The sequence below is a fragment of the Clarias gariepinus genome, chromosome 14 (genome assembly GCF_024256425.1).
Source record: "Clarias gariepinus isolate MV-2021 ecotype Netherlands chromosome 14, CGAR_prim_01v2, whole genome shotgun sequence".
In the NCBI taxonomy this organism is placed as follows: domain Eukaryota; kingdom Metazoa; phylum Chordata; class Actinopteri; order Siluriformes; family Clariidae; genus Clarias; species Clarias gariepinus.
The window spans coordinates 24,728,939-24,744,117 of record NC_071113.1 but is presented as its reverse complement, the minus strand read 5'-3'; the positions used below and the strand labels follow the sequence as shown (position 1 = coordinate 24,744,117).

General features: G+C 37.7%; 1 protein-coding gene across 2 annotated transcripts in view; it reads right to left on the bottom strand.

The window, feature by feature from the left end:
* Positions 1–5,383: 5,383 nt before the first annotated feature.
* c14h10orf90 (chromosome 14 C10orf90 homolog) overlaps positions 5,384–15,179 on the bottom strand; it is a 33,947-nt gene continuing 24,151 nt past the window's right edge. The window contains exons 6-8 of one of the 2 annotated variants that reach the window (XM_053511981.1): positions 13,009–13,163; positions 12,748–12,868; positions 5,384–6,688 (exon numbers count right to left, since the gene is read on the bottom strand). In XM_053511981.1, coding sequence (XP_053367956.1) covers positions 6,663–6,688; positions 12,748–12,868; positions 13,009–13,163 — 302 coding nt within the window. In that variant the 3' untranslated portion in view covers positions 5,384–6,662. The remainder of the gene's footprint in view (positions 6,689–12,747; positions 12,869–13,008; positions 13,164–15,179) is intronic. The other variant, XM_053511982.1, reaches the window with a different exon arrangement.

Here is a 15,179-nt window from a genome sequence, read left to right as displayed (position 1 = left end):
ATCAAAGTGGTTTTTGAAATTTTTATCTGTCTGTCTTTTTGTTTGTGCACGCATCCCGTAAAAACTACTAAATTAATTATAATGAGGTTTTCACAGGAGTATTTGGTCAAGCTTGAAGTACCATATAAGCTTTGTTTCATCACAATCGGCCCACAGGAAGAGAAGATATGTTACTTTGAAATTTAAATAGAAAATGTCCTTATATCATAAAAAATCAACCTTAAATAAAATCATTAGTTCATCTCAAAATTCAACAGAATTCAATAGAGCTTTACATTTTTTAATATGCGCTTCTTAGTGTGCATTGAAAATTGAAAATCTACTTAATAATCTCAATCTCACATCTTTATTTCTTCACATCTAGTGTAGCATAAACTATGACATACAATAAAAAAATGAACTGAAGTGCATTTAATAGCAGAAATGTTAACATAGTGAACCTTGGTTTTATGTGATGTGTGGGCTTACACTATTCATGCATTTTTTTTTTCTTTTTATATATGCCAGTAATATAACTTGGACATGCAATGCATTTTACATGATGCGCTTCTATTTGCTGGTCATAGATTTGCCCCTTGCTCCATTTTGGCCTAGGGGCATTAGCTTAGCCAGTCTGTCTACCTTTAAGTTTTTGGATAAGAAGAATAATTTAAGAACCCAGAGGAAAAACAATCAGACCTTGCTAGAGCATGAAACTCCACATGGAGCATAACCTTAGCTAAGGAAAGAATCCCACAGTAGGACCCAAGGACCCTGCTACACCTTACCACCATGAGCAATCAAAGAATCAAAATTTGGACACCAAGCAAGCTTTGGTCACAGTGGAAATTTTGCATGATTTTTTTTTTGTTTTATTTATACGTTTATATAAAATGTATTAAGAATTTGACAGCGGTATGACGCCACCATTCAGTTACTCTAGTTTTAAGAAGGTTTTATAAAAAGAAGCAAGAAATACTACAAACTGTATATTAAAATGTTATGTGCATTGAGTCATTGGGTAAGAAGGGTGTTAAAAAGCACAATTGCAAACATTTAAATTAAAATAGTTTTGTTTACAGTACATCAGCATAAATTTTTGATAATTTTGCAAAATGCTATAATTTCGCTTGCCCTATTTTTGTCACAATCGATCAAATAGCTGTGTTTGTGATCATGTGATTTAGTGTCAGTAGTAGTGTTGATTGAGTTTAAATTTTTTAAAGAATGTTTGGGAGCCAACAAGTTATTTAGACCAAGGAAGAATAAAACTATTTAATTTAAAATTTTGCTGAAGATCATGAGAAGCATTAAAAACTACAAAAAATTCAGTTTTCAGTGTATCGTCTGCCATTCCGCCCTACCAGTGTCAGCTTCATTTGGTTTTTACAGGTCCAATCAGGCATCACCAGGCTGCATATTAATGTTTGGTAAAATATATATATATATATATATATATATATATATATATATATAACCAGAGCTTTGTCCATCTTCTGCCATCTCTAAAAATGATAGGAGCATTCTGATGCCGACAGGTCTGCATCTCTCTGTGTGTACATGTGTATAGACCAAATTTGAAAAGTCTCTAATTCAGATCAAGTAAAACCTATAAAAGCATTGGTCATCTATTCCACTGTAAAGAAAGTTCCCATTTATAGCTCTAAACACCTCAGTGGTGAAGCTTCACGCATTTTGATTTTTATTAGCATTATGTCTAGAAGCTATTTGATGAAATAGACCCTGTCACATGGCACGCAGCGATGAATGGTTGTCAGATGTGGATTTGCCGTGCTGCATTTGCTGTGCATCGACCCTGCTCCCTGCACCACATGGGTAGTAAAACAGACAGATGTCTGTGATGGCAATGCATATTATTCAGAAGCCATATTGTGCAAGTGCACACACACACACACACACACACACACACACACACACACACACACACATATACGAGCACATGCACACACTTGACACCTACATTATCCGAAGCTGCAGCCCAACACAAAGACAAGTACACACAAAGGACTACAGAACACAGAGGAAAAACACAAAAAACCTAAGGGTTCTTTTTATGAAAGAGTGAATGTGAGAATTATATATTTACAAAAGCTTTACTAATGTTGTTTCATGCTCAGGACTGCAGAAGAATGCAGAAATTACTTAAATTACAAAAAGCCAATTAAGCCAACTATAAGGTGAGCTTTTAAAAAGGATGACAAACTTTTCTGGCACATGCAGACGAATTACGAACATTCTAACCCATCCGTATTGCACTCAAGACTGAAAGAAAAATAAATAAAACGCCATGTCATATTAATTTATACCGGATTTTCAAATGTTTATTTTAATATCGTCCTGTCCAAGTTTAAGCTTTAGAGTTATAGAGAACCTTGGTGTGTACTTTATTATTTCTGCTAAGATAATATACATACTGTATCATATACACTTCTTGGACACTTTAAGGTTTGATTCAGTCACCTTCAGTTTTCATTATAGCACACAATGTGGTGTCCAGTTCATGTGTGAAAGTGATTCCTCATGCTCCCAGAGCCACTCTTTCACAGTCCTGGACCCTACCCGTACCATCATGGAGGGAAAAAAACATAGATCTGATAACCTGGTCATTCAGTACATTGAGGTCGTCAGCTGACTTCATATTATTGCCACCGAACGTTGCTGAGCCTAGACCTGACCCCAGATCTTCACACTGCCTCCAGAGGTTTGTTCAGTGAGCACTTTGCATGATGGGTACTGTACATCACTTTATGTGCTTCCCTTCTTACCCTGACACACCCATCATTCTGGAATAGGGTCAGTCTGGACTCATTAGACCACATCACCTTTTTTGCATTTTCCAAAGAGTTACCATGCAACTGTACCAAGTGTTTAAGTAATCTCCAGTCAGGATTGTTTTCTTCAACCACATTTCTTCCACAAAGTTGATGATTCAGCACTATCCTTCCAGGATTTGGTGTGTTAAAGGGTTCTTATCCCACTCATTTCAAATCTCCTTAGCTGTTTTCTTTGCTTGCAGCAGCCCAATAATTTGACCTTTCTAAAATGGCAACCTTTTTGTTGCCAGACAGCGTATACTGTACTGTATGTAGATCAATTATCCATCCATTTTACTTAGCATAGTTTAAAATTGCATGCACATTCTTAGCCATCATACGCCAAACATACTGTATGTCAAATCTAAAGGGACAAACAATACATCAAGAAATATCATACACATTATTGTATCATGACCTTATTGTATGATCATAAGATCATTAGAATAAAATCTTCATCCGGTGTATCTTATTTCTTTCTTAATGAAAATTTATACTGAGCGGGTATAAAAAAAGACTGAGCTAAAACACAGGTTTTCCTTAGCAAACAACAGCGCAGTTATTAACCAGAATCTGGAACTATCTGTACTAGATATTCTAACCGTCTGTTTATGCCTAAGCCTTTGTCACAGCCTTTCAAAAAAGTAAAAGCTTAAACCAGAGTTCCTTCTGCATTCTCTTGATAGTTAAGGATTTTTACCGCCATTTAAGATTTTTTATTTGGAACAACTGTTATCATATATCTAAACTTTACACACTCTGACCAGACAAAGAATTTAGCAGAAGTAGAGAAACAATAAATTAACCGAATAAATTCTCCAGCTCCAGCTCGGTCTGATTAGCCACCAATTTCCAAAACACATCAGATAATTTAAGGAGGCTGGTGTATTATTTTCCAGCTTTCTTTGTATTACAGTGTTACACTGACTGCCCTAATTTCCAAACAATTTTCATCAGGTGCAAACACAGACTGTTTGAAGGCCAACGGCAATAAAATAAAAAAAAAAACGCACATGGGGGTCATTATGTTTTTTGTACCACAGAAACACAACAGAGGGCATGTTTCCTCATGCCTAGAGGGCATTACATCGCTTTTTGTGGCACAGGCAAGCCTGTAGGGAAGCCTGTAGAGCATTACATTTATTTTCTCTGCTGAAAGGGCACCTATTAGGACACTTCATCACCTTTCCACAGGAAAAAACATGGGGGAACCATATAAGACATTGTGTATTTTTTAGTGGAATGGCACCCTAGATGGCACTCATTCGTGTTTTTGTCCATTGGAAGGGGAGCCATTAGAGCCTTTCATCACATTTTCTACATTGTAAAAGCACACCAGAGTGTACCACATATTCTGTCAATCATAGGGACACCCTAGAGGGCACTTTCACAGTGTTTTTTTTTTTTAAACCGTCAGGGTCAATGGGTCAACCTGAGTCTGATGATGGTTTTTATCTGTGTTTTGCCAGTTGGCAATTGTTCGGACCAACCTGTACATTTCAGCATGGTTAGTTAGGTTTAAACTAAAACCAAGGACTTAGTGAATGTAATAAAATCACTGGATTAATAATGATTCTAACTCACTCACTCATCTTCTATACCGCTTTATCCTGTATTCAGGGTCACGCGGACCTGGAGCCTATCCCATATCTTTGGACTGTGGGAGGAAACCGGAGAACCCGGAGAAAACCCACCAAGCACATGGAGAACATGCAAACTCCATGCACATAGAGACATGGGAATCACCAGTCACCACCTGATACGGTTTTATCACAATACCAAGGTGCCAATTCGAATATCCCGAGTCAATATTTAATTTTTTTCTTATTTTATTACAATTTTAAAACCATAAACCTTTGAAAAAGTTGTCATTACTTAAAAACTTTATCCTTTAGCTTTATTCAACAGTTTCCTGACTTGAAACAAATGGCAGAATTTAAAGAATACAAACTTACTTCAAATAAAAGAGTTTAACATTTAACTTCAAATTAAATTAAACAAAAAAGCTGTATTTTTACTAAGCAGTCATATTTCAAACTTAACATTTAATTAATTACACACAGGATACCAGTTTGGGAATAGTTTAGAGTGTACCATCTGTAGTATTATAACATATGTGTTTCGGGACTAAGTACCCAACATGATGTTTTGAGACTGGTGTAGCGTGCGAGACAAAATCGCTCACAGGGTTTGGAGATAAAGGCACAGCCTTTTCTCTAATCGGTTATATCTAATGTGATGGGTCATGCCTAATCAAGCTGAAAATTAGACAATTTCACTCATTGAATATGAATATCATAAAACATTACAGATTGATTTTTTGAGTCAATGTGGCGATACATGAATCGGCACAAAGAAGAATCGTGATTTATACCTGAATCGATTGAATCGACCTCTAGTCTACATGCAGGTGTTCTCCTTTTGCAAGAACTTTCTAAATAAACCAACATGTGCAAGTGTATCGCAAGGCCACTTGTACATAACAGTCAATAAATAAAATCAATATCCTGAAACATTTCACACATCTTCATCTCCTTACAGAATTTTTTTTCTCATATGGAAAGTCCAAATAACATCTTCTCTTCTTCTATTGTGTATTTTCAGTGCTGAGTCATTGCGCATACATGACCAGTGTGTCAAATCTGAAACCCAACAACACAACATGTGCATTGTGTGTGAACGCAAAGCCTATTCATGCACCCTGAAATTAGTTGTTCCAAAAGCCAGCGGTCTGTTCTAAGAACTGTGGTTTTTAAAAGAGAGAGAATTGCAAAATAAGAACATATTTTTTTGAACCTCATTTTGCTTATGTAGCATTTGTGACACAGCCGCAACAAATTGTTGTTTACATGAAAAAAAAAACTTAGGAAGGAAAGAAAGTTTGTATAAATTTTCCCATCAAGCAACAGCCTACTGAATCTGTGACCTTAACCCAGATCATAAGATTTAAACTTATCACTGGAATCTTTAGGCATCTTCTTCTGGAGCTGTGTCATGTGATCACGCTTGAAAACACAAAGGTCTTTCATGTCCGAGGGGAATCCCGTCTGAATTCTTCTACACTTACCACATGGCTGTTGGCTCAAGATGGCAGCGATGCCCTTCGGTCCACTTCAGTTTGACCCTGGGTTTGAAATAAAGCTCGAATGCAAATAGGTGCTATAACATCAAAGCCTTCATTTGCTCTAATCGCAGGCAGGCAACGCACTAGTCTAGACGCAGATAAGGTCAATTGCTTTAACATTTAGGAGTGATTAAATATTAAATCATTATAATATCATGACTGCACCATGGACAGCTGATTTGGCAAAAACTCATAAAAGCCTGCAGTGATAAATGTCACTGTGTGTATTTCATATAATGACACCAGCAATTTGCTAGAATCCTTAAACACTTTTTAAATTCCTGTTCTTTAAAGGTTATATCAGACTTCATGATAGTGATGTACTGTATAACAAAGCTCGAAGCCACAGTTTAAAAGTCAACTGATTCTTTTTAAGCTCTTAGTAAATTAGTTATATTTAATATTTTAATTTATGTTTCAAACTTTCAATATTTTCATGTTAATTATTTCTAACTTTTTATATTTTAAGACATATTTTTCCTGTAAAATGTCTGGCACACTTTAGTAAATTTCCTGCTCCTACATTGAGCAAGGTTAGTTTCAGTAATTTGAAGTCATTTGATAAATGCAGAGTATTTTAATTAACAAAATGCACTGTGTTGTTGGAGACGTTGTGTTCGCAGTGTGTGAGGGTGAGGCAGAGTCTTCAGGGAGTTGGCACACACTGGACAGGCAGCGGCAAAACGAGATCATTACCCTCTCTCCTACTGTTCCGCTCTTCCCCTTTAGTTAGATCCAGATCCAAAAGTTTCTGCAAGCGAATCAGGCGAGCAATCACAAACAGCAAGAAAGGAGTAATATACCACATATTGCAGCATCAAAGATAAACCGAAATAGCACAGAGATGTGGGGAAAGCAGACTGGTGAACTGGGGTATTGTTGAATAATTCTGAGGTTTTGAGCAGTGAACTGTATAAATAGATGAATGAATCATAAAGTCTGTGCCTATAACTGTATACAGACAGCATGATGCTCTGCGATACAAATGCATATTAATCATATTAATAATATAATTAGAATAATATTAATATTGATAAAATATCATATTTACCTTTTGGTAGGGTTTCTTCAAAAAAAGTTAAGTGTTTATTCCTAATAATAAAGGTTCATATTGCAAGTGGAGCATACATAAAATGTTTAAATTAATGACTCAAAAAACAACCAAACTTCAATTTAATCTGTTACTACATACATAAGCATGAGATAAAATAACTCAATTAATATGTAATGTGTTGTTTACCTGCTTCTTACAATAATGAGGAATGTAATAGTGTTAGCAGAGAAACAAACTGTGACGATTTAATTAATGGGACAGAGAGAGCGAGCAAATTAGAGAGAGACGGAGAGAGAGAGATGTAAGCATATTTTATATAGAAAAGACAGGTTAAAATGAGAAATTATGTTTTTATTGACTGAATTAATTTTTATTTATTTATTTGTTTATTCATTAACCTTCTATATCGCTTTATCTTGTACATAGGGTGACTGGGAGCATGGAGCCTATCCCAGGAGACCTAGGGTATGAGGCGGAGTCCACCCTTGGGTGGGGGGGCTTAGGCGGGGGCGCAATCCATCGCAGGGTGTATACACTCACACACTCATTCACACACTACGGGCAAATTAGGAACGCCAGTCAGCCTAACCTGCATGTCTTTGTACTGTAGGAAGAAACCGGAGTACCCAGGGGAAACCCACAAAACACAGGAAGAATATGCAAACCCCACACACAGACCCGAGGCAGAAATTGAACCAGGACCCTGAAGGTGCAAGGTGACAGTACTAACCACTTCGTCACTGTGCCACCTTGTTTGTTATTTTTTATTTTTATTTTTTAGTTAGCTATTATCAATAAAAAAAAAAAACTCATGCCTCACTGTTTCATTTGGTTGGTAAATTCTTTAAGTGCTATGCGTATGAATGGTATCAATTAACCGCATTAATAATTCTGTCAAGAATCAAAAGTATCATAAGATGCAGTGTGTGTGTGTGTGTGTGTGTGTGTGTGTGTGTGTGTGTGTCTGCTGGCATGCCAGCACCATTGGCCACTTGTCCCCAGTGAACACTGGCTTATACACACACAGTACAATGAAGCTGTTCAACAGAGAAACTTGTGGACTGCCAGAACATGTGCCCAGTACCCCTCTTATCCCCCCTTCACACACACACACACACACACACACACACACACACACACACACACACACACACACACACACACACACAGAAGATGACTAAACTCAGATTTCTGTCCAAAGCAGCAATGTGCCAGCAGTTTGTTACAGTCTGGTCTATACTGACCCCTAGTGGACACTTTATGTCTTTACAGTCTTGAAAGTCTTTGATAAAATTGTAATTCATCATAAAACGTACAGTACAAAAGCAGCTTTGACAACACATTCTCTTTTTACCAAATGCCCAAAAAATGTAATGTTCAGTAAATAAAGAGTCATATTTTACACTTAACTTTACACCCATATACGTACGTAGGTCTCTGTATTAGGCAAAGGCATCCCATAACCCTTTTTACTGCACTATTATTTATTCACCAAAAATGAAGCCAAAAAAAAAAATAATAATAATGTGGGGAAATACTAAGTACCCCAATAATTTAACTTTAGCAGCAATAACCTGAAGTAATCATTTCCTGTGTGACTTTATCAGTCTCTCATGTCATTTTTGGAGAAATTTTGGGCCAAAAATTGTTTCAGTTAAGTAAGGCTTTTTCCCCCACTTATTCATAACTCTCTTGAGGTCCAGTTACAGCAATTGGGTTGGTGTCTGGACTCTGACTAACCCATTCCAAAACCCTGATTGTGTTTTTTTTTTTTTTTTAGCCATTCTGGTTTAGAGTAACTGATGTGCTTCTGATCATTGTGCTGTTGCTGAAAGCTTTAGCTGTGAGACAGAGACCCTCACATTTGCCTTTAGAATATTATGATATACCCTGTATAATGTAACTCCACTTTGGTCTCATCTGTCCATAGGACATTGTTCCAGAAGTCTTGCCGCTTGTTCAGATGCAATTTTGCAAACCTCAATCATGCTTCTGTCTTTCTTTTGGACAGAAGAGGTTCCTCTTGGCAACCCTTCCAAATAAACCATACTTGTTCAGTCTACTTCGAATTGTCCTATCATGGTTTTTAACATTCATCATGTTCACTGAGGCCTGTAGGGTCTGCAATGTAGTTCTTGAGTTTTTTGTATTTCTCTGAGCATTGCACAGTCTGACTTTGGGGTGATTGTGCTAGGACGTCCACTCCAAGGAAGATTGGCATCTGTCCTGAATGCTTTCCACATGTGAATAATCTTTGTCACTTTAGAACGTTGAGCTCCAAATTGGTGGAAATGGTTTTATAGCCCTTTCTAGATTAAGCAGGGGCTGATGATTAGCAGCACCTGGGTGCAACTTACCCTCATAAATCCTGTAGAAGCAGTATGGGGGTACTTAGTATTGCTCACATGTTCTGTAACGATCAGATGATTTTACAAAAAATGAAAAGAGAGGATGGAACATAATTCTATGTAATATGACACACACAGAACCGAAAGAGGTGTTGAACCCCAGTGCTAACCATCATGCCCCTGTACCACACACACGCACACACACACCTGATAAAATAAATTTTCTCCTTTGTAATCTTAGTGCTGCAAAACAGTGAGCTGCTCTTTACAGAAATTAATCATGCATATGGGACAGAAGGCCTTTCTCTCAATATTGCACATTTATATGGGTTCTGATCCACTAGCATTAAGGTTGGAACAATCTTTTATGGGGATGCCTTTAAGGAACCCCAGTGAGACTCACCACATAGTTTTTTTTTTTTTTTTTTTTTAACAAAGAATGCTGTGTATGGCATATCAGGTGTTATTAACTTCTACTTTTCATTTGCATTTAAAGATATATAGATATATTCTCAACACTTGAATTCTGTGTGCTGAATGTTTCTTAGAAAAGCTGGTTAATATTTAAAGAAACGTTCAAGATGACTCATCCATTTCCTCAAGATGGAGAAAAACTTACTTCCTTCACATTGAGGTGAATGGTGAATATTGTTCGAAAATGAATGGCGAAGAATTTTTTCTTTTGCAAACAGTTTCATTCAGTCTGGTGCATATGAGCTTCAGCACCAAAACTTGAATGACTTTCCAAACTCTTTACACATAAGAAAAAAAAACCTTTTAAAACTCTGTTGGTCTAAGATACTGACCTCACTTCCTTATTTTCCCCCTCCTTCTAACTTCTCTGAAAAGTGCTGCAATTTCTTTCAGTTAAGACAAAAGTGTGTTTTAAAGTCACAGTTTATTAGATTTAAGGGCAGCTGCTTCTTTCACTCTTCACGTTACTAAGTGTGTAGGGTGGATAAATCGTATACCCTATGGATTAGGGTATAAGATATGAGGGTATTAGATTTAAGACTACCCTGGGGGATAACAAACATCTATTACTAGTTATGAACAAGTTCAGCTAGTCAGTAATATTCTAATTAACATAGCGAATGAGGTGCATGTGAAATTGTGACTTGCATGTCAAACTTGTTATAAAGTGGGAGTGACAAATGGTGAGTAAATAGACTATAAATACACTCCTCGTTACTTTTCCAAGGCATCAGCTTCACTAATAGCTTTAGCGTAGACTGGCTCTGGAGCTCATCCAGGGAATATTCGCCGGGATTTCTTGTGCACAAACACAAACACAATAATACATCTAGGGCACCAACCGGTATGTTTTTTTATGAAGTGGGATAACAATGAAAAACCCAGAGGAAACTTACACCAACGCCCTGGAAAATAGACAATTATACAAGCTCAGGATCAAACCAGTGAGCTGTGAGATGGAAACTCTCCCTACTGCAGCGCCCAATTTCGGTCTATTATAAAACTAAAGTCATTTATTATTAAATTGGCGCTGAAAAACATGTAACCGGAGGTGCTGTTTGCATTTGATTCCATTATTCTCAGTAGGTTATGTCTAATGTAGAGGACTATGCTGTGAGGCCAATTAAAAAAATAGTCTGAGTGTGTTTTTATCTTACACATTGATCACACTCAGCTCATCTACAGATAAAGAAAAACTCAGAGATTAGCCAGGATGGTTTGTAGAGGTTATTACCAATATAGACGCACAACCAATAGCTTTAACTGCTTTAACAGCACTCCTAATCAATTACGATTATTTACCATGAGTCTTTTCTGCTTTCAGAATCAGCCTGAAATATAACAATAGAAACTTCTCATAGCAGATGAAATTTCTTCAGCAGTACGGATACAAACAGGCTGAAGGGGAAACTGCAATGAGAGCAGTAAAACCTGCCGTTAGGGACTCAAAACTCCCCACTCATAACGTATTGAGATAGAGATGATAGAGGGATATCATAAGGATGGAGTAAGTGAGACTGAAAAAGGGGTATGAGAGATACAGAGAGGAGAAGGAGGAGGAGGAGGAGGAGGAGGAAATGTGGTATGCGACTACAGCTCAGATTAGAATGCACTGTCTGAACTGCTGTTGCATCTGTTTCCCCAAGATAGTTTGGTCTGCCGATTCGAAAATGTTATCTGTAGAACACACACACATCTCATTACCACACTTCTACTTTCAGTCTATGTTCATAATGGTGAATTTTGTGCAGGTTTTTATGGAGCAGGGATGATTCTGATCTAAACATTACTGAATTGGGCCTACTGCATCTACGGTGCATAGGAAAATCTACTGGCATTGTAGAAGTGCGTTTTCTACGTTATTCGAAATATATGTGAGCAATGCTAAGCCTAGAAAGAGAAAGGTATCATGGCAGCATAGTGCTCTGTATCATAGAATCAATTGGAAAGCAAAGCTAAAAGATTAACAGACCTACAGTATATTCATATATATTTATACTGCATATAATGATCACTTTTTGTACATATAATCTGTATCTTTTTTCTATGACCTGTGTATGCAAAGTTAAAGATGATTGCATTTTAATTATCTTAACCAGCTCAAAAGTTTTAAAAGATCCACATTTCCCAATAAAAGATACATTTCAAAGGTACAAAAGATAAAAAAAAAAGTTACCAACTAACAACAAAGGAAAGCAACATTTTAGAACCATTTTCTTTCATGTGCACTAATGTTTATAAACATAGTATTAATGCCTCATTGATGATTCATGCATGATGTTTGAGTCATTTTGCAAGGCACAATTTATGGCAGGTATTTTTCTTTCCGTGTAGTTGACACTTTCATCCAGCAGGGGGCGAGATCTCCTCTGTAAAAGTGTTGTGCAACAGGTGGTTGCAGTTGAACTTCATAACTAAATACTGCATTTTATTTAAACACATCTATAACACTATAGCATTGAACTGGAATATATTTAATAGAAAGAGAAAGTCAGGTATGTTCAAAATGTATATTTTAATCGCAGTCATTTTAAGGTGCCTAGCACCTCGAGGCTCAGGGTTTGATTCCCGCCTCGGGTCTGTGTGCATGGAGTTTGTATGTTCTCCCTGTGCTTGGTGGGTTTCCTCAAGGTACTCCGGTTTCCTCCCACAGTTCAAAGACATGCAGATTAAGCTCATTCCTATTGCTAAATAGCCTACAGTGTAAAAAATGAGCATGTGTTTGTATGTGTATTGTGATGGAATGGCACACCATCCAGGGTGTACCCCGCCACGTAGCCTAGGTCTCCTGGGATAGGCTCCAGGTTCCCCAGGACCCTGTATACAGGATTAAGTGGTATAGACCATGAGTGAGTGAGTGAGTGAGTTAGTGAGTGTCTGTTCGTGAGCAGACATTGGTGATGGTGCTGAAGTGTGTGTGTGTGTATTGCTCACCTCTCTGTCCCTGAGCAGATGTTGGTGATAGTGCTGCTGCTGTGTGTGTTTTGATCAGGGGTTGTCTCTTCTGTGCCTGAGTTTGCCTGATCAAATCTGACCTCTGATGCACCAGCGCATTCTGTAAAGATACACTAAGCTGATTGTAATGCCATGATTTAACTTATTAATAAGCTTTAATTACACCAATGTAAAGGCCTAGGAAAAGTCAGGGGCAACCATTAACCATTATCTTATATACAAAATTAAATCTTGGCTTACATTGAGTGGGTGAGATTGTGATAATAAGTCGTCAGCGGTCTCAAATGGAGCAAACTCTGCATGCCGGGGCTTAATATGAGCTGCTGTCTCAGTCTCCACAGGACAGGAATCTGTTACATTCTGCGCTGCCATATCTGCTTTATCAGCTCTGGCCCCTGATGTAAGTTAGCACACATAAACACAATTCTTTGGACAAATACACTGACGCTCTTATGTCGTGTGATAATGAATCAAACTCTAAAATAGCTGTCATAGTCACAGTTTTTTAAGGACAACATCCTGAGAATACTGGGAATAGGAAAAGACAAACAGGAGCTAGGACACCACTGATACATTGATTTGGCTGCTTTTAAGGCTGCAACTCGGACTACCCTTAAAGCAGCCAAATCAATGTATCTGTCATATCATAGCTCATGTTTGTCTTTTCCTAGACACACAGTATAAAAATGACGATCAGATACATTTCTGAATTAGAATCAGACACACACAAAGAATTTGATTTCGGCTATTTATTACTGACCAACATAAAAAACTGTAAGTGCACAGTAAGTACAAGTTGAATAACTGTAAAAATTAAACATGTTTGTATTGGTCAGGGTTTAAAAAGCCAATTATATTTTCCCCTATTGTGACCTCATATCAGAAGATCCCCTCCCCCAGCTTGTTGCTCAGCTTTGTTGGTTTCTGGAAGGACATGGTATCAACAGTAGCTCATTTAAACAGACCCTGTAATGGTTCTTTCAAAAAAAGAGTAAAGGTATGAAAGAATGTATTATCAGAGGGGGGATTTGAGCTGCAGTATTAACACAAACTTTTTGAGAGCTCTAAGACTCTAAGACTAAGACTTTTAAACCACCAAGAATGGTACAGTTTATAAGAATCACCATACCTGTACTACGTACAGAGTTCGTCTTCTATACCGCTTTATCCTGTATTCAGGGTGGCAGTGGGCCTGGAGCCTATACCAGGAGGCTTAGGGCACGAGGCTTAGGGTATACCCTGGACAGGGGGCCAATCCATCGCAGGGCACACACATACACTCACTCACACTCATTTACACACTACGGGCAATTTGGGAATGCCAGTTAGCCTAATCTGCATGTCTTTGGACTGTGGGAGGAAACCAGAGTACCTAGAGGCAGAGTTGGAGGTAGCAGAGATAAAGATGTTGAGATTCTATTGGGGGGTGAGAATGAGTCCATCAGAGGGACAACCCATGTTAGATATTTTGGAGATTAAGTCAAAGAGGCCAGATTGTGGTGGTTTGGACATGTTCAGAGGAGAGATTGTGAGCATATTGGTAGAAGGATGCTGAGGTTGGAACTGCCAGGCAGGAGGCCTAGAGGAAGACCAAAGAGGAGATTTATGGATGCATTGAGAGAGGACATAAAGTTAGTTGGGGTGAGAGAGGAGGATGCAGAGGATAGGGTTAGATGGAGGCAGATGATTCGTATGGAGACCCCTGAAAGGGAATAGACGAAGGACAAAGAAGAAGAAGAAGACGAATTTGCTAATTCACCATTGGCATTCACTTGGAAGCTACTTCTGTCTGTGTGTCTGTCTCACATAGAGTTTTTTTATGTTGTTATTTTAATTTGATAAATAAAGAATACGAAGCCACCTTAACCCAAACTCTTGGTATTGGCAGAAAATAAATAAATAAATAAATTTTCAGCTATCTAAACTGTTATCTTCTTGAAATTGTTTAAGGGGGGAAAGCCTTATATTGGCTGGGCTTTATTATAGTTTCAGTCCTGCCTGAACAGTTTAGGTTTATTCCAAGGACCATTTCATGTCCTGCAGCTGATCCATGAGCTTGAGCTAACACAATATTACCATTACACACATGAGAGAGTTAGGGCCCTTTCCATTCTGCGCATATTAAAGCCAGTGAATTTCACTGTCATACCCCTGAGCCAGACGATTATGTTAAAGATCTTTTAAACACCCCCACTTGTATATGTATGATACGATCTGTGATATGTTGCAAGTACCTTTTCATGGATAAAATGTAGTACAAATTGATTGATATAAGCCACCAATTAATGCACAGTATGTGAATGATAATATGACTAATAATATATGACTTTCCATCTGAATATTTAAACGATCGGTGCTGCATTCAGAACAAGAAGGATGTTTATAATGTATACAGCAGATTGTCCATCATG